This window comes from Pelodiscus sinensis, chromosome 4 (genome assembly GCF_049634645.1).
Source record: "Pelodiscus sinensis isolate JC-2024 chromosome 4, ASM4963464v1, whole genome shotgun sequence".
NCBI lineage: Eukaryota > Metazoa > Chordata > Testudines > Trionychidae > Pelodiscus > Pelodiscus sinensis.
In genome coordinates, this window is record NC_134714.1 from 6,163,709 (window position 1) to 6,183,639 (window position 19,931).

A 19,931-nucleotide genomic window follows, 5' to 3' on the forward strand; every position below is an offset into this window, starting at 1 on the left:
AGGCTTCCAGCTGCTGGACCAGAGTGTCCCGGTTTAGAGAGGTTCAAGTCTGTATGCGAATTATTCTTTTCTTGATGGATTTTGAAAACTAATGGCCAAGTAGCTGAAAGAATAGTGGTCCACAGGACACACCATACATATATCACGTCCTTTTACAAACACAACCTAGATGGTCCAGTGACATCCAGTAAAATCCCAGACGTCCAACAGGATTGTACAGAGTACAGGTCAGCACAAAACATAGCTAGGTTTCCCCCCAACTGTTAGTAAATTAGCTTCTAAGCTTATGAGCAGCTAGAAAGCATCAGACCGCAGAATGTTCATACAGTGTCTTTTGGCAGTAAATTCTTTAAAACCCAGCAGAACCTTACCTTAGGAGGTAGCGGTGGTGGCCCTGCTCGCTTTAGGGTAGACCTAGAATAAAAAGGTGCAGTAGAACCCTGGTTATTTTTACCAACAAGAAACACACCGATAGGCTTAGCTGAAAATATGCAGCCTGTGGAAATCAGACGAGCTATGCGCACGGAACAGATTGTCTTTTCACAGCTTGACACAAATAGGGGTCAAAGCAGATGTACAATACAAGGCAGATCAGAAAAACAGGTTCATATTTATTAGTGGTTTATTTTTTAATTAAATTATGTTCTTTCATAATGTAATGTTAAAAGATAATTGAGCAGAGTGAAGACTTCAGGTTGAACCTCTCTAATCTGGCACCCTCGGGAGAATCTGCCGAACCACGGGAGGTCAATGATATCTAGCAGCAAACCAACACTTCCACTGCTGACTGGGCTTTGAGAAGACATTTAGAGGGAATTAGAGCTAAAAACCAGCACAGAACACTGAGACCCAGGACTGGGGGATGTAAACAAATGTTATGGGACTGCGGGAAACTTGGCCACACTCCAGATAAGTGGACATCCAGAGAACTCAAATCATACCGGACAATGGATGTTGCCAGACCAGGGGGTGCTGGACTAGTGAGGTTCAACCTGTACTTGAAATTAGCAGGATTAAACAGATATTAAGATATTAGGGTTAGGGGTAAGTAACTCTGTTGCTTAAGAAAATGAACGTGTTATGCTTCTGGATCACCAGGACTCTGAGGAAAGTCCTCTCAAATTCCTTCAATTCACAAAAGAAGCTGGCGGCTGTTTTTGAATTAATAATCACCCTCACACCTACTGGATGTTTGGTTCAAACAACAAAACCCCCCATGATCTGCGCCATGGTTTGCAGGTTCTGCTCAGGAATGATCGAGTATTGGAATAGCAGGGGGCTTGCAAGGGTAAGGGGGGGTGCATTGGCAGAACTCTGTAGGGACTCTTGTACATCAGTTGTCTGTACTAGGCCTGGCTCATCACAGTAATACTGTCCTCCTCTTAGAAATCAGAAGCTTCCTGGCACCCTCCGTAATATTTTGAGGGAGGAGAAGAGAGGCTAGATCTATCCACAGAGGGCTGTCGCATGTTCTCTTGATGCTCGACACACAGGGAAGGGCGTGTTAATTTCTGAGTGACCTCACTGTCATGTGGTATACATCCACCATTTCAGGAAAAGGGGTTTTGCCAGAATCTTACAGAAAGAGCGACAGAGGATAGATACAACTGAAAACGAAGGAGGATCACTCACTCTTCAACATCTTCACTGCCATCGCCAAATTTTGTGAATGGTCCCCTAGGTAAAACGTTCATAAAAATAAGAGGCCTGCTCTGAGGTGTAGGAAGATCAATGCAGTCACCGTTAGATCGCGGACATAGCTCATCGGACAGTCCTGTACTGCCCAGCTCATTGCAAACCCCCAAGTGCCCGCCCCGTATTCATGGAGTTCAGCCCTTTTTTCACGTGGCACTTTCTTTTCCCCTTAAAGCAGTGGGTTCTCAGACCGAGTTGGGACCCCAGAGTGGGTCGCTGCCCCCCTTAGAATGGGGTTGGCTTAGACTTGCTGGGACCCAGAGATGAAGCCCCCACTGCTTGGAGCCAGGGCTTTAGCCCTCTTGCCCGGAGCGGTGGGACTCCAGCTTGGGCCTCTTCCCCCGGAGCAGTGGCGCTTAGGTAGCCTCAGGCTTCCTGGGGTCAGGAAGTAATTTTTGTTGTCAGAAGGGGGTCGTGGGGCAATGAAGTCTGAGAAGCCCTGCCCTAAAGGAACTGCTAGTTATGTTCTCTTGTGCTTGGGGATCACAAACTAGTCTCACACCATCTACTAAGGAGATTCAGACGCTGTTGCAATGCCTAATTCTGTGTGCTAACAACAACGGAAAATGGAGAAAGTTAGTGAAAAGAGCAGGAATATACTAACGAGTCTCACAGACTGTTTTCCTGTTACACTGTTATGTAGCTCTCTCTGTCAGACTACGGTGAGGCCAACAGAAAAGTGCAGGAAAGTCAAATTTATAATCAAACTTAGATTTCTGGACATGAATAACTTTCTAGCTAACGTTACTGAGCGGTAACTTCAGTTTATTTCAGATATAGTTCTAAAATAACACTACATTTTAAACATTCAGTTGCTCAAAATCCATCCACAGTAAGGTACTCGTGCATTCAGGGAGAGAACTATTTTGGGGATGATCTGCTGTGATTAGTTAATCTCAATTATACCAGTGAGCTCAGGGAAAGACAGGAGTTTTTTCTGGAGGTGGAGGTGAAAGTTACAACTTGCTTGTCACAATTTTTTTTTTTTAAATAATCAGAGGCAGATTTCTGCCAGGCAAAGGGAACAGGCTGGCAATCAGACGCCACTGGAAAGATACAGTTAGCATGGGGTGTGGCTGGCTCTCACATCCCCACTCACGAGGATTCTGTAAGATTCCATGAAATGCCCTGCCAGCAGAAGATTACAGGCTCCTTTTACACAGCTCTTGAAGAATAAGAGCATATTAATAAAAAAAACCAGCACTCTGCATACTATTCAGTTTCCCTTTGAGCTGCTTCTGGAGTGGTCCTGGAACAGCTGCTAAAGACTGCTGCTCCAGATATGATGGGGGGGGGAGGAAGAGGGGGGCGCATGCACACACAGTCAATTACCCTCAAGTGATTACCGGATGTGAGCACTGGTAAAAAGTCACTCCTGAGTAATGCAGAAAACTGCTCACATTATTCATTTTAAAAATAGTTAATTTAAAGACTGAAAAAGTATCAAACTAGTTCAATCTCCCAGGACGACCACGGGCATGTGTCACAAAAAGCTACCCTGAGTCAGTGTAGAAGTCAGTGTTATCTCTGGCATGGGCCACACCACTGAACAGCAGCTCCCCTCCCCCGTCTCTCAAACCAGACTTTTCTTTTCCACTCTGGCACTATCCCGAATCCCCTAGCTCAGAAGGCTCAGCATTTCCTGTTTACCCTTCTGAGCAGGAACTGAATTCCAAGAGAATTCCAGAGAAACTCACTGTCCTGTGACTTTATGACTGCCCCCCGCCCCAGTATCACTTCATAAATCCGCACACATTTACTGATTTACAGCCTTTGTTACAGCTGTCCAGAGTTGCTTTTGATGCAGTTTTATACAGACAGCCTGCATTACACAAAATGCCACAGCACTAAGGAATCAAATTCAGATCCGGGGTAATGTGTAGAGGAGACAGAACTCTGAGCTTTCTGGCATGCTCCCCACCCCCAATCCTGGAGATTCCAGCTGCCCACAGCTTCGTCAGGAACGTGTAAGGCTTTGCCGCTCTAGCTAGCCAGTGTCATATAAACACGGCAAGAAAAGGGGGAGGAAAAGTTGTTTCTGTTGCCGGGAAGAGAAGCATGGGTAAGACTTACAAAGCCACCTTGAATTTTCACCACTGGAGGTGCAAAGAAAAGAAACCAGAAAATCCACTGCAGGATGAACTGTCACACATTTAAAAACAATGGATCAATTATACTTGGCATGATGTGACCAGTCGGATTGCAGAAGTGCAATGTTGGAAATGAGCTATATGCTAAAGGTTATTCACAACATTTAAACACAATAGCATCTTGTGCACTGACTGCCTCCAATACAGAAGAGAGCGAGGGATTTTTCTGCCTAGCAGTAATGTAAAACTTGCAACAGAAGAGACCATTTCTAAAATGCTCGTTCCTGTTTAGCTGGGTCATTCAGCTGGTAATACCAAGCCTGCTTACTTTTTTTGGTCATAACTTCAAAGGCCAGCTTTGAAGCACAGTGTAGCAGTGTGCAGCGAAAGGAAGCCCTGTATGGCTGTGTGGTCAAATTGAGTGTTAGCACCAATAGAGTTGTGCTCTCTTATTTCAGGGTTGACACACACAGGAAGTCATCTTTTTCTACCCAAAGTTTAAATCCAAAGTTGCTAATTGTGTTGTAGGTGCAGTTTATTCCACAACGGACATGTAAGACAAGTGCTGAAGTAACCACAGCTGCAATTTAAAAAACCCAAGTCTTTGAAAGCCAGTTCCTCCTTGATTTGCAAAGACGGCTTGTCAGCATTCTGCATGGGCCTTGCAACACATGGTGACATCACAGCCGTTAAACCGTGCAGGGAGTGTTGCAAACTCCATGCAAAATCCTGAACTGAACCCTTTGAAAGGCAAGTAAAACAAACCCTGATTTTAGTTATTTTGTTTTAAGACAGACACTCCATATACTAGATGTTCCCTCACTGACCAGGAAGCTTCACAGAAACTCCCCCTCCCTCCCACCCCAAATCACTGATCATCTTTCATAGTGAATATTCCTGCCCTGAGGAGCTGACCAACTGGATTACAAGAACTGCACTGAAATACTGTGTATAATGTGAAGTCAAATTAATTTTTACCTGCACTTTGGCCTGCCTCATTTTATCCAAAGATATAAAAATTAGAATTAACGCGCTCAAGTTTTTAAAGCATGTATCTTTTTTCTTTTCATACAATCAAAAACATAAAAATGTTATTAAGCTAGGTACATACTTGCCATCAACAAAAGGATTCCAGTGTGAAGCAAAGTCTGTGCCTGCCGCCACATTCTGAAGAGGCAGAAATTTTATTTCAACAATTTTTATTTATTTAAGGGAAAGAAAATATTCTCTACATCTATTTCCATAACATCCCGGGGAGCTAGGGAGGGAGAGAGCTGCAGAAAATAACCCCCCATAAACAGAGGAATTTAAGTTCCAAAGTCCAAATGTCTGCAGTATGATTATTGAAAAAACAACCCAACTTTCCTTTAATTTGGGCTTGAAAACCATACCCGGAAATGGCGAGGAACCCCGTTCAACAGATGACAAATGACTTTAAATTAAAAGTCAGCTGGTACAAACTTGATAAGGAGGAAGCTTTTCTCCATGCCTACCGCTACTACCCTCCTTGGGGACTCATGATTTCAGAATGAGATCATGTTGCGACTCCCCAATCTACAGCTCTCCAAGGGCTGTCCCCCTGGTCCTTTGAGAGCAGGCATTACACCACATGTTTGCTGAATGTGCTTCCCGCCCTGCCAACTCCTTTTCAACAACGACTGGTAAATGCGGCCAGTCCCGCACTCATTAAAGTGACCTTTGACTTGTTAAAGGAACCAAATCAACCTGCCTCCTAGGCTGCTGTTTATTAAAAAAACAACAACAGTTGTGAGTTGTTGCTGCTTAATGTAATTGATTTGGGTCAGTTGCACCACCGCTAACTTCCCCTTCCCGGAGGCCGTGAACATCATGGGTGTGTCTAGACTACAGGGTTTTTCCGAAAAAAGTGGCTTTTTTTTTTTTTGAAAAACGCCACTTTTTTCGAAAAAAACTTCCCCTGCGTCTCAACTGCCGCCAAGTTCTTTCTAAATTAAATCGAAAGAACACGGCGGTTTTTTCAACTGCAGTAAACCTCATTTTACGAGGAAGAACACCTTTTTTCGCAAGCGCTCTTTCGAAAAAAGGCATTCTTGAATGCAAACAGGGCTTTTTCGAAAGACAGCATCCAGACTGCCTGGGCGGTCTCTTTAAAAAAAGCAAGCCGCTTTTTCGAAAGAAGTGGTTGCAGTCTAGACGCTCTCTTTCGAAAGAGGCTTGTAGTCTAGACGTAGCCCACGAGTGCAGAGATTTTTTTGTTCCGTGATTAAGCCCCAAAGAGACCAACTTGGGAAATGGCGCAAATTTGACCTGAAAAAGGCTCATCTGGCCAACAGGAATACGGCTTTAAACCGGCAGACCCTGGTTTTCATAGCACTGAGCACCTATGTTTCCAACGGAAGTCAATGGGAGCTGTTGGGACTCAGGGCTTATGAAAAAACAGGCCCACCGGGTCCACAGCTGAACTCTAATCCAGATCAGTGTGTGTTGGCGGGTGGTGTTCCACTGATCTGAAGTAAACAAGTAACTGCCGAGAGTCAAAACAAACAGCGAGTGACACACCATGGAGCAAAAACGACTGCGTGCAATATGGCTATGCTCCAAGTAGCAAGACAGAGTAGAAAAATAATACTGAGTGGTAGAGCAATCTGGGGCATCAAATTGAGACTCTCTCTTCACATTCCTAAATTAACTGGTACATTTCCATGTGTTTGGGAGGAGGAACCTCCACAAGAACCCCATTTTCTTCAGAATGTGGTGACTATCTGAAAATGGGTAGTTGCCTTCTTGTGACTCTTTTTCTATCATGAACACATATTAGTTAGAGTTACAGCATAAAACAAGGAGGACACCGTGATTATAATCAAAGATGGAAAACCAGGTCCTACCATTTCATCTCGAGCTTCTGTTTCTTTCCGTAAGGGAGGCTCAAACTGTAGCTTGTCAACTGCAAAACATCACATTTTCAACATGTAACATTCTCCTGCCACGCTCTTAAGGCCAGTCTATTAAAGCAAGCAGCATGCTGCAGCATATACAAATCCAGTGTTACACAGCACTTCATTTTAACTTGCTTACACAATTCCAAACTCTTTAAATACGAACATTTGTTTTTATGGAAGTCTTCACTTCATCTTGCAATGTACTTATTATGAAACAACCCACAAAAAGGAAACCAAGGGAAAAGAGCAGTATGAATTCATGTTCAAAGTAATCTAAATCAGAATGATTAAGTTTACATGGGCACTTCTCCAAGCATAGAGAGAGTTAGTTCCTGCTTCCAAGGGCTCCAGCATTTCAGCAAGGTTCTCCCCGCCCCATTTGAAAGTGACCAAGTAGTGTCGTGGTAGTACGATGGAGTGTAAGGGCTTGTACTCCTTTTGAGTTTAATTAATTAACCATCAGTGCAGCAGATGCGACCAAAACAAGGGGAGCATCTCCTAGGGTGAGGGTTAGCTGTCCCTCAATGGGAAAACCAGCAAGAAATCAGAGTGGAACCAAAATGTCACCTACTTTTTGATATTTTCCCTCATCAGACACAGCCATGACATCAATGTGTAAAACCATGCTCTCCCTATGCTCTCCCTACTAGAATCAGCTTCGTCTTCCTGTTTAATGCTTCTGTTAAATTGTTATTTTTTAGGATGCCAGTAGGCATTCAGGGTTTGGCACAACCCCACGGCAGAGAGAAACCAGGCTGATTACTCTGTTTTCACAGAAATGTCTCTATCCACCCTTGACGTGAAATGAAGCAAGAGAACAGTACACAAGTTTAAATGTTGGTTTTTGGAAAAATACTGAGGAGGTGTTTTGTTTGCAGGGTTTTTTCCTTCACATGCGCCAATGGTAAGAGTGGCTTGCTAAGGTTTGCTAGAAAAAAAAAACGATACAGGTACTCTCCATCCAGAAAAATAAATCAGACCCCACGAAATGGCGAAAATCACATTAGGAACTTACAGTTTATCTCCGATGCTGTTCTTTCTGCTCTGGCATTCCTGTTTGTCGAGCGAATGGTGTGGCGAATAACAGAATGAGGCTGTGAGTGTTAGAAGCAGAAATATTACAATTCAATTATATCGCCTTCACCTTAGATCTCATACTATAATTGAAAGGGAAAAAGAAGTCTTAGAATGGCACATTCATGGTTAGGAAACCGAGTGGGACTTTTACTGCCTGCACGCAAGCCCCTTGTACTCAACAGCAAGCTTGACCTCAACTCTGTGGCAAGGGCTCATGGTTTTTACAGCACTGCTGTGTAGCAGCCTAGAGTCACTTTTCAACCCCTCTCTCAAGTAAGAATCTAAGTTCACAGAGTCAAAACAGGAAGATTATTAAAAGCTTTTCAAAACAGGAAAAATACAAATATGTCCTCACCTCAAAATCTTCATCATCAGTTTCACTGTAATGTGTGTGGTTGTCTGGATTATTTACTTTGTCCAACAGCTCAACTGCTAAAGATCTCGAGAGACCAGGTTGTCCTACAAAACTATGCTAAAAATCACAAAAAAACCACGTGACAGTAGGTTTAATATGAGGCCTATATTTAACCCTATGTGTAAGGGCTTCAAAAGATTAGCCTTGTGTTGCAAAATTTTATAACTCTGACAATCTTCAGACAATCCAACTATGTCTCCTGAGCAAGCAGGCCTCTAAAGCAAGCATCAGTTTTAGCCTGACTGCATCATGCATCAGTTGCAATTAGAAATTAAGACCCAAATTGTGCAAACACAGGTGCAATTTCTTAACTTTATGCAGGTAAGTAATTCCATGGAGTTCAATGGGACTGTTTAGGTGAACAGAATTAAGCATTTGAATGTTTTGTGAATCAAGGTCCGAATTTGCTTTATGGTATGACTTGTTATCAACCTACACAGTTAATTCTACCAAACTGGGACACACAGCTATAACATGCCAGTTCTTGGACAATTACAACTGGACTTATCTTGCAGCACAGACAGGTATCTTTATAAATCTTGCCACCGAATACAACTTTTGTATATTCCAGAAGATTCCAATTTCTCTTTTGCTGCATTTGTGCCCCAGAGCATACTTGTCTGGCAAGAGTGTGAATGATTTCTTTACTCTGTGGAACAACAGATTCAAGTTGTGACTTTTGAGATACTTACAGTGAGGAGTCTTTCTGCAGTTGGCCTCTTCTTTGGATTTTTTGTAAGCGCTATTTTGACAAAATTATGGAATGTCGTTGACCTTTACATACAGAGACAAAAAATAAATATTTAAAATCGAGGTAAGTTTTTCTGTAAAGGAAAAATAATGGCAACTTTCAATGTAACGGTCACATAAATGGCATAACATCTGTGAGATAGAATCTTGCTCAAATATCCCTAGGCATTTCAGATTTATACCATTCTGCTGCTGAATTAACTAGCAGGAGAGTAATACTACTGTCCCTTTGGAAAAAGCAGTCAAAACACCAGATTACAAGGGAAGCCTTATGGCACTACATACCAAAATAATAATTTAGTTTCTTAGGTATATACAGCACTCTCTCCAAATCCAAGCAGTCTGGCACACCCCATTATCTCATGTCACCAGGAGGAAAATAAAATGCACATTTGTGCAAAATCAGGAGAGAGCATCAACCTCTTCTTTCAGAGATGCATGGCTGCAATTTTCAAAACAGTTCAGATGATTTAACAATAGCTCTTCCTTTTAAACTAATGCAAGATGTGAGGTGAACTCCCTTTGAAAGTCTCATCTACAATTGTTACTTGTCTTTCACATGAGTTTATTTCCAGTGGTTTGCAACACTTTTTGGCCTGCGACCCACCCAGCTCAACGCTAACTTTTTTGCGGATCACCAGCCAACCACCCATCATGACAAAACGAGGGCAGGAGGGGACGGGGAATGAGGTCTGGGAAGGAGGCTAGGTGCAGGTGTGGGCTAAGGATGGCGGTCTGGGCAGGAGGGGTGTGTGTGAGGGGGATGGAGGTAGGGGAATGGGCGGGAGGAGAATGGGGGGCATTTACCTGGCTCTGTGTGCCCTGCCACTCCCAGGCACCAGTCCCCGCTGCTCCCATTGGCCAGAATTCTGGCCAATGGGAGCAGCAGAGAAAGCCTACAGGCAACCGGTTTCCTGCACTGCTGTTCCCATAGCTGGTGGGAGGCAGAGTGGCAGCGTGCGGAGCCGCTTCCTTCTCCCGCAAACCAGATCTGGCCTGCAAGGCATGGAGGCGGGAAGCCGGTGCTGGTGCTTGAACCTCACAGGGGGAGGGGTTGTGGAGCTGGAGCACCAGTGTGAACTCCCTGCTCCAAGGAAGGGAGGGGCTGAGCCCCGAGCCCATAGCCCACCTGCAAGAAGGTTGTGGACCACCAGACCACACTTTGAGAACCACAGGTTTATTTTGCTAGATCTTTCAAGAGACACATTCACCTGAATTGGATGATTTTCAGGACATGCTGCAAAATGTATCTCCCAGGCATTTGATACCAAAAGGAATTGTACCAGTGGAAGCTGAGGGACGGCGGGGTGAGGTGAGGGTCTGCTCCTTGGACGCGAGTTGTGCTGAACCGTACTACGGCGCTTAGGGTTATATTTGTGGCGTGCTTTTTAAGCTATGGCAAGAACGTATAAGATAGGGGTTCTTAGCGCGTGCACAAATCTCAGGGGCGGGCAGTGCAGAGTGCAATTCACAAAAGGACGTTTATCTAGGTGATAAACAATTTGAAGGATCGGCCCCCAGCAACACTGGCAGAACCTCCCCCGCCCCCAGCAAAGATTTAAAGAAAAAAGGACAGTCACTTGGCTACCAACACCATGCTAAGTACATAAATGGGATTAGCTGCTTAGCTACCATCCAGCTTGATCACATGCCCAGGGTCAAACTAATTGCCAATGTGTTCTCTAGAAGATGTTTTTCTCTCCAGGTAGGAGCTGAGGTGGAGCTTTCTTTTGGCTCTGAGCCAGCAAGAGGAGCAATTAGCGTTAGGCGGGCCTGTCCCACACGAACTGGTTTCCTGCCATTGCAGTGGTATGTGCACAGCTAGACTTCAATCCTTGCTGTGGCATTTGTTTCTCGGTTCCTATAACCTCAAATCAACAACCAAAAGAAAAGAACAAAAAATCATCTATCCTGCTTGCTGGTACATACTGCAGATGTCTCAGCCTAGAACACTTCATTCTCAGGGGAGTCATCTTTCCGATCGCTGGGATGAAAACTAATGCCGCTCACTTTCATCAATGGCGTTCTTCTTCTACAGAGCCATAAGCAATTAATGGCCCATTCTTAGCGACAGCTTGTTTAAAGCATGATTTACCAGGAGTGAATTATGTTCCAATAAAAACTTCAGAGGCTGAGCAATTGATGAAGATTTTTTGGTCACTGCAGAAGTCAGAGCAATTTCAAAATCCATGACATCGACTACATTTAGCTCTGACCCTACAATGAGCGTCACAGTTCAGAGTCCCCTTGATTCAATGAGGTGCTCCCTGAACGGGGAATTCTTTCGCATTGTTCTTATTTCACGATCTGTCTGTTGCTATAATTATTTTGCTTAGCAGTAAGCATTGAATGTGAAGGGACAACTCACGTATGTGTAACAAATGTGACTACGTATTTGTAGGTTCATGGCACATGTTTATGAACTGATGAAATAAATCAATCATTCACATCATCTTTAAAACATGCATTGAAGAAAGGGAGAAAAACTGTGACTTACCATTTTGCTTTTTCCTTGAGCTTTGGAGGCTGAAAGTTACTTTTAGACATTAAAAACAAAGCCCTAAAATAAAGAAAGCATAATAGTATTATACAATATCAGAATCATTCATTTTATTTTTTTTTAAACTGCATACAATACTGTACACAGCAGTTCTATTACACCACAAGAGAGAATATGAGTTGATGAAAACCCAGGAGTTCTGTAGTATGTAACATAAAAGACAGTTTATGTGACAAAATAAAGCTATTTATTTAACTATGGATAGGGGTTCTGAAATAAAATATTTTTATTTTCATTCACAAACCTGCTAATTCTAGGGCTACTGTACGGTGCAGGTACTAAAACACTTACAAAACGTCAAGTCCTTAAGAATCTGATTCCAGAATCTGAATGCAAGTCTTTCAATGAAGCCTGGATGATTTTACAAAAAGGTGCGGTGCACTAAAACAGAAATTAAGGGCTGGATGTAAGAAACCCCGGGAGAGGTTAGTAGGCCTGGGTTATGCTGGACAGACCAGATGATTGTAATGGTCCCTTATGGGCTATGATTTAGGAAAATGCTTGAAATGAACGATTCTCATGGCTCAGCAGACCTCATTGGATGAAGGTCAAACATAGGCGGCTGAAGTTCTCCAAGTTCAATTGCTGTTATGCCGACTGCCCAGATGTCACAGAGCTGGTTGTAACCGCCATTCTTCTCCACTGCTGCAACTTCTGGGGCCATCCTTTAAATGTAAAACCAGCATTTGATCACACACACATCACGTCCACAGCATCTCCCTCAACCTAGCATCTCAAAGCTCTTTACATGATTCCTGTGGAAATAGGGTAAATGGGGCCCCATGTGACCCTCTGCTCTGGGATGAATTCCTTCCATTCAAAGAACAAAAGATGCACAAAGGGTAAGTGCCTTGACCAAGGTCATGAATTCAGTAGCAGAGCACGGAACAGAACCCAAGTCTTGTGAGATCCAGTCAAATCCTCTAACCCAGGGATTCCCAATCACCAGACCGCAGACCGGGGCCAGTCCGCAAACTGTTGGCTGTCAGGCTGCGGCGGCAGCCAAAGCTCAAGCCAGTTGTTTGCGACGGCTCAGCTCCGGCAGCCGTGGTGGCTGAGGAGGCGGCAGGAGATGCTTCCCTCCCTCCTCCTGCCTTCCCCCCTCTGTGCTTGGGGAGACACGTCTGGGCAGGAACGGGGCGTGAAAGAGGAGGGAGCACGAGTGCCGCAATGGCCGCTCTCGCGCAGCGACACGGGGACTCAGGAGGAGGCAGAGCAGGAAGTGCCTGCCCCCTCTTGGCAATGGCAGCCGGTCGGGACTCCACGCTTCCCTTGAGGGCGCAAGATGCGCTTGGGGAGGGCGGGAGCATGAAGGGGGAGGGAGTGCATGTGCTGCCAAAAGCCGCATCCCCTGCCTGTGCGGCAGTAACAGCCACACTCCCGGGGGGCAGCCTCGCTCTGGGAAGTGCGGGGGTGGGGTGGGGTCAAAGGACAAAGGGGTGTTGGGTGAGGGTGTGGTAGGGTCACGGGCAAGAGGTGTTGGCATGGACTGTAGCGGTCAGAGTTTAAAGGGACAAAGGGCATTCGGCACTGGGGAGCAAGGGGCTGGGTTGGGGTTAGGCGGACTGGCTACATTTTCTTTACATATCTGCATATTCATTACAGGCAGTCCCCGAGTTACGCGGATCCGACTTATGTCGGATCCGCACTTACGAACGGGGCTCTCTCGCCCTGGAGCTCGCAGGCAGCGGGACTGCCCAGAGCGCAGCGGTCCCGCCACCTCGACCTCTGGGGCGAGAAAAGCTGCTCCGGGTGCCCCTGGTCTGCTGGGGACCGTCTCCAGCAGACCAGGGACACCCAGAGCAAAGCCGGGGAGGCGGAGGGGTCCCGCGCCTCTGAGGCTTTGCTCCCCGTGTCCCTGATCTGCTGGGGGGGGGGGGGGGGGGAGGGCGCAGCTAGTGTGCCCCCCCCCCCCAGCAGACCAGGCTTTTATTGTGGACCCTGGGGTAGAGCAGCTGGGGTGCTGCCGGGTTGGTCCTGCAGGGACCTACCTGGCAGCCCAGCTGTTCTGTCCCAGACTCGAGATTCAGCCGCTGTTGAAACTGATCAGTGGCTGATTCCAGGAAGCTGGGGGCAGAGCAATTCTGCCTCCAGCTTCCTGTAGTCAGCCCCTGGTCAGTTTCAGCAGCAGCGGCTGAATCTGGAGCCAGTTCCGACTTACATACAAATTCAACTTAAGAACAAACCTATCGTCCCTATCTTGTACGTAACCCGGGGACTGCCTGTATTGACATAACAAATATGCAAATAAAATGTTGCCAGTCCACCAAAAGTTTGTGAATGGGTTTGCCAGTCCGCAGCATAAAAATGGTTGGGAATCATTGCTCTAACCCCAAGACAATCTTTCTTCCCTCAGTCTGTTTTCTCTAATATGAGGCTGAACACAGCATGCAATTGTCTGTATTCAGTCCACATTATGGCTATTGCACAGAGAGCTCTGCATTAAGGCAGAGCCTCAGTTCAATGCAGTTACATTTGCATTTTTAGAAATCAAGATTTACAAAGCTGAAAATGTCTGGCACTTCAAAGCCTCAAATAGCAAAGATTATTTGGAAACAAAAATAACCAACTATGCTTCTCTTCATTATAGTGTGCCCTGCATGCCTGAAACCCAGATGTCCAGATTTAGATTTGTATGGAGGATTTTACGTGCAATTATTGGATATATGCATTCATTTGCCACACATGCCTACATATACACGTGTCCCTAATTGTGATCTTAGACAGCACTTTAAAATCCGTTGTCTTTGTTCTTCAGAAGTTTTTTTGTTCATTTTTAAGATATAAATATGCTTTATACTGGTGAGGAGGCGAGTTACAGCACAAAATCCAACTCCTACCAGGTGCACAAGTAACAGTCAGCACTATATTTTATTGGCAAAGGTTTCAGTCCTGCTATTGGCATCACTTCGTTGATTTAACAAAGCAACAAAATGACAATGTCATTATCTTGCCCAAGCACATTACTAAATCACAGGGTCTTTTGCCTGGAAATAATAAATAGTTTATATAACTATATTATGTCTATCATTACACATGTTTGTATTTTAGAAGCTTTAGCATAATTTATACAGATTTCACTTTGCATGTCGTCATTCTATGAGTCAAAGCAAACTATTACCAGTAAGGGGTACCAATAAAAGATTTTCTCTTCGCAATGGTGGCTGTTATTTTTGCTGCTACACCAAAATCAGCTGTAAAACAAAATTACATCGTCATTACATTTTCTAGAGTTTGAATGTAAAACGAAAAACCAACTACAATCTAGAAAGTTATAATAAATCAACAAAACACACACGCAACTAGGTAATAAAAATAAGATAACCGTTTAGAATGTTAATTTTCCACAAAGAATAGCAGAAAATTTTAACTGGAATTTTTACTATCTGGACATTAAAAGTTGTTTTTCTCCAAACTGCCTCAAAACTGACCCTGTTTCTCTGCTTACCTTCACCTTTCTTATCATAGCATAACCAAATTGAATCAGGAAGTAAAGTATGTTATGTATTCTCGATAACGTTTACTGAAGGGAATGATAAGATTGGCCTCATAGTTATGAGACAGTGCTGTGTCAATGAGGAAACAACAGGGGCGAGGTTTTGTTCTTACTGTTAAGACAAGAGACACAGCAGACGCTCTGAAGAGGACAGCAGATCTACATGGAATGTGATTGCAGATAATCTTCCTGTGTATCTAGAGCCAGAAATCGTGCCACTCTAGTTTTATTTTACTGCATTTACACTATAGTACCTGAGGAATCATAGTCCACATCACAAAAGACGGGCGGGCAGGCAGACAGCCAGTGCATAGAAAACGGGCGTCCAAGCGAGATCAGATTTAAGTTGCTAATGAAAACTCAACTATGAGGTTTCCAGGCTTTCAATTTAAAAAAAAAAAGTGTAGTTCTAACACATTGCTCCTGCACACCTACTGCAGAGAAGTGCAGTTAGCCACGCGGCCATGGAACCGGAGTTGGAGCTGGAAGAAGGCATGTGCATACGGAGCTTGATGCCAACATGTCAGATGAAGCAATAAATACTTCACTCCCTTTAACAATCCAATTCCCGTCCATCTCAGAAGCACTGTTTAAGCTGGGATGACTTCACTCACGTGGCAATGCAAGAACAATACAACCAAAGAACAAGAGCATCTCTTTGCAAATAACCTCTTCTTCCTCCTTCATGATATTGGCTCCAAGGAGCCCTGCTGGGGGACAGCAGCTAGCTGTGTTCTCCTTGAGGAAGCAAACCAAGGACGTCTCTCCCCCTAGTCAAACAGAGAGCACCAGACACATATCCTGGATCCCGGCGGCTTCTCAAGCGGAACTTTGGGTACTACTGTTCAGACTTGCAGCAAATGAGTTTATGTCCATGTGACAAGGTGTATCAACCCCACCCTGGGCTGGCAAGTGTTAACCAGGCCTTCCTGTCTGAGAGCCCCTCACCCTGACAGCCCTGCTGGGCATGCTCCAACTGGCCAGTGGAGCAGCTCAGCTCAGTCAGAGCTGACCACCACAGAGGCAGGAGCTGCTGCCAGTGCTCGGGAGGAGAAGGCGCAGCAGCGGCCAGCTAGCAGAGACAGGCTGGGGAAGGTCCCAGTCCCGAGGAGGTGCAGCAGGCGGATGCCATAGCAATGACCAGCAGGGGAAGCACCTAGCCCGGAGGACACAGGTGGGGAAGTTGCAGACAACTGTGCACCAGCTAGGAAGTAGCCTAGGGCAGGGAGCTGGAACCCCTCCCCAAGAGCTCAGCGTGTTGCGGGCGGATTCCCTGCTGAGCTGATGGTGGGAAACACCCACCGATAGGGCCCTGAGCTGGGACCTGGTGGAGAAGGAGGGCCCGGGTCCCCGTGCCCCACCCCTCCTTATACCACAAGGGGACGCTACTGCTGGGACTACTGACTTTGACTGCCCTGTGAACTGGGGGCTGTTACAGACTCGGGCTGCTGGGCCCTACTGCCCCGCATGTAGGGGACTGTTATTGACTCAGGCCAGTGGGCCCTGTCGCCCAGTGAACTGGGACCAACTACTGACTCAGGCTGCTGGGGCCTACTACTGACCCTTAAATGGGGGTACCTGGGATGGTACCACTCACGGGGTGGAGCACACACTGAGGGGTCTGATAGGCTCCACGCCCTACCTCGGGGGGGCAGGGCGGCTGTGCATACCCACCCCGTGACAGTCTAGATGACTCCCCTCAGGCAAAATCCTCCACAGACCAGTGAGGGTTCAAGTGACCGCTGGCTCAGGGACTTCTCCGACAGAGGGACAAAAGGACCGAGGGGACAGTTAGTTACACTCTGTCTGTGCAATGCTGAGCTTCAGGGGACTGCGTGCACAACGTCCCCACCCCATTTACTGCCTGCTGCATGGTCCTCATCTCTGGCCCTACCAAGAGTTGCATGGCTTGCGGCTAGGCAGATGCAGCCGACAGTGGGGTTACGCAGAGGCAACGACACGAAGAACCAGCTATTACTCGATATAGGTATTTCAGAGTCTGCCTGTCTGTGAGCTGGTCTGTTCAAGAATTCCCCCTAAACAGTAGGAGCCAAGATGTCCAAATTTGGTAGGCAGCTTCCTCTTATCCTAACTTAAAGCATGGTCAGAGTTTGGTTGTGCCAGGAAAACAGGATGTGGCTAGAGGCCGATTGTTTTCCATAACCCAAAGGGTTTGGTTGTGCCAGGACAATGGGACGTGTGGAATTCAATTGTTTATCATAAATGGAAAGGGAGGGGTCTGGTAGGAGGGACAGTTATGCTGTAGAATGACCATAGGGGGGCAGCAAGAGTCAGAGATTGGAACCAGGACTGCTATAACCCCATTGTGGCTGCAGGGAACAGGGGTGGAGAAGGCAACAGCTATCTACTATATATTTCAGAGAGTTTGTCTGACTGTATGTCTGTCTGTCCCCCAGCTGGGGGACATGTACCCCTCCCTTGGCTGTGCCTTCTGCAGTGACCACAGATAGGTGCTTGTTATCTGGCCCCAAGCTTCTGTGATAAGAAAGGGCTAGTGTTTTCCTCTCTCCCTGGGGTAGCCTCATCCCCAGCCCCATCCCAGAACAATGATTTAAATGAAGAAAAACAAAACTTATTTGAGTTAAGGACCCAAGCAAAACTGGGTCCAGTGTTATATACAGCGATGAAGAAAAACTCATGTATTGTGTCCTCTTTCTTTTTAGAAGAGACTATATATTTACTTTATGTATCCTGTTTAATTAAATACAAGAGAAAGGAGTATTCATCTCCCATACTCTGATGATAGATCTCACCAGAACAAGCTGTTCTATAGCTACAATGTAAGTGCAAAAAGTGTCTCTCTGAAACAAAGCATCTGAATTGATACTTTAACTTACCATCTTTTAATTGGTTGAATTAAAAACCTTCATCTGTTTTATATTTTATTAATAAATTAAATTCAAATAACTTACCCAACTTTATGTCTCCATGGTCTGTTAGCAGAATATTTGCACCCTTAAACAGAATATGCAAAAATTAATATGCTAAAATAATATCCGGAATATTTTTCTGCATTACAAAGTATTAAATTAGTTCATGCAGTTTTAAGTGACCTTACCTTAATATCTCTATGCATTTTGCCCTTTATGTGCAAATAAGCTAGACCCTATAAGACGAAAAAAAATCTGTAACTCAAGTTTGCCATGTGTTAACATACTATAAAACAGAACATTTCAGATTTGATTATTAACGGTTTAAATTCAATTTGTAGTTTTAGTTCAAAGTTGAGAAAATTAACACTTGAGATTTTGAGAAAACGAGTCCAGGGCTTAAGTCTCTCACCTCTCGAGTCTAACACCAATACACCTGCAGACTTTTTTTTTAAAAGGTTAGAAATCTAGTATTTTGTCAGATATATTTTTAGCTTCCAAATGTGCCTCAAGAGGCATAAGATTTATGACCAAAGCCAATGAAGTTTATTTACTTCTCAAGTCTAGAAAGGTTTCAGCCAAAGTTTGCAAGTCTGAGTACAAAGTTCACATTTCAGATCATAAATAAAAGTGGACTTGTTTTCAGAGGTGATTAGCACTGGAATTGCTCACAGAAAATCAAAACAAGTTCTGCCCCACCAGTCCCTATTGCTAGCACATTATTAGCTGAGAGGCTAAAAATAAAATTGCCATATCAGATCAGTTTGTTGGCCCATGTACTATACAATCTGCCTCTGGCAGTGACCAGTTTTCCAATGCTTTATAGGAAGGAGAAATGTCTTCTATGGTTCCCTCACACAAGCATATACATACCAGTAGATTTATTTGGTGTTGCTCAGGTCTATAACTCAATTAAGTTGGGGTGGATTTTTTTTTGAAAATAGAAAGAAAATGTACTTGCTTTATTTAAATTACTGTATTTTTCAAAAGTTCAGTGTTATTTTTATGAAGTTAAGTTTTATTTTGCATTTCTTTTAAAAAGGAATTGCTCATTTTAAATTATTAGGTTTTTTTTAAAACAAGTATTCCATCAAATGTATTTTTTTCTTTATCCCTATAAATTCTTGTAATTCACTATGTTTTAACAAAGATGAGCTATAGTCAATTTGATTTCCAATAACATTGTCTTCTGGTTTTCAAATCCAAAGCGTTGATTTAGCTGTGCCAAAACACAGCACTACTCCAAATTTCTTCGTTTTCTCACTTTTCTGTAACGCTTATTGAGAAGCAATCCTATCCCAGGTTCATCCTGCTTTTCTAGCTCATCTTAGTTCAGCCTCTTTCAACATTCGCTCAATGATGTGAATATTGAGGACTGCACTTGCTTTCGTTATTGTCTCTTTTCTGATTGGTTTTATGAGAAGCAATCCCATTACAGACCCATCCCCATTTTCCTGGCACAACCAACCCTTACCTTGGTTTAAGTGATGATCAGAGGAAGCTGTATATTGAATTTGGTGGTCCTAACTCTTACCACTTATGAGTTCTTGCTCAAACAGACAAACTCTCTAAAATACATAGTAGATGGATGGATGCATAGAACATGGATTGGGGAGCTCTTTCCTGATACAAACATGTCACGATCAGCTTCCACAATGAGGCATGACATTTCACTATCTATATGATCTTACATTTCTATAATTATAATAAAATGAACCAGAATTTTAGCAGTCCAGACACAGACTTTTCCCCGCTACATAATATTATAATTCACTGCCACAGACTGATTATACCTCACAAAAGATGTTTTTATTGCGCAACCACTTATTAGCGACTAGATGTTGTCTTCAATGAGATTCAGAAATTTGCCCTGCACTGAACCACCATGTCAATTATAGTGTGTAAGAACATCCAGGTAAATATAAGCCCCTGAATCTCCAAAGATGTGCACATGAATCGTTACACTGAAATCACTCTTGGGGTTAAAGTTAAACATGAGCAGGACTGAGGCTTAAGACTGATCCTGCTACACCAACAGA

General features: G+C 44.3%; 1 protein-coding gene across 1 annotated transcript in view; it reads right to left on the minus strand.

The window, feature by feature from the left end:
• The window catches only part of MAP4K5 (mitogen-activated protein kinase kinase kinase kinase 5), an 88,972-nt gene that overhangs the window by 20,711 nt on the left and 48,330 nt on the right, over positions 1-19,931 (minus strand). Inside the window, exons 7-18 of the mRNA XM_075926168.1 lie at positions 18,081-18,128; positions 17,935-17,977; positions 14,627-14,699; positions 12,039-12,170; positions 11,443-11,505; positions 8,888-8,969; positions 8,136-8,252; positions 7,719-7,797; positions 6,650-6,708; positions 4,897-4,952; positions 1,633-1,677; positions 372-414 (exon numbers count right to left, since the gene is read on the minus strand). Coding sequence (XP_075782283.1) covers positions 372-414; positions 1,633-1,677; positions 4,897-4,952; positions 6,650-6,708; positions 7,719-7,797; positions 8,136-8,252; positions 8,888-8,969; positions 11,443-11,505; positions 12,039-12,170; positions 14,627-14,699; positions 17,935-17,977; positions 18,081-18,128 — 840 coding nt within the window. The remainder of the gene's footprint in view (positions 1-371; positions 415-1,632; positions 1,678-4,896; positions 4,953-6,649; positions 6,709-7,718; positions 7,798-8,135; positions 8,253-8,887; positions 8,970-11,442; positions 11,506-12,038; positions 12,171-14,626; positions 14,700-17,934; positions 17,978-18,080; positions 18,129-19,931) is intronic.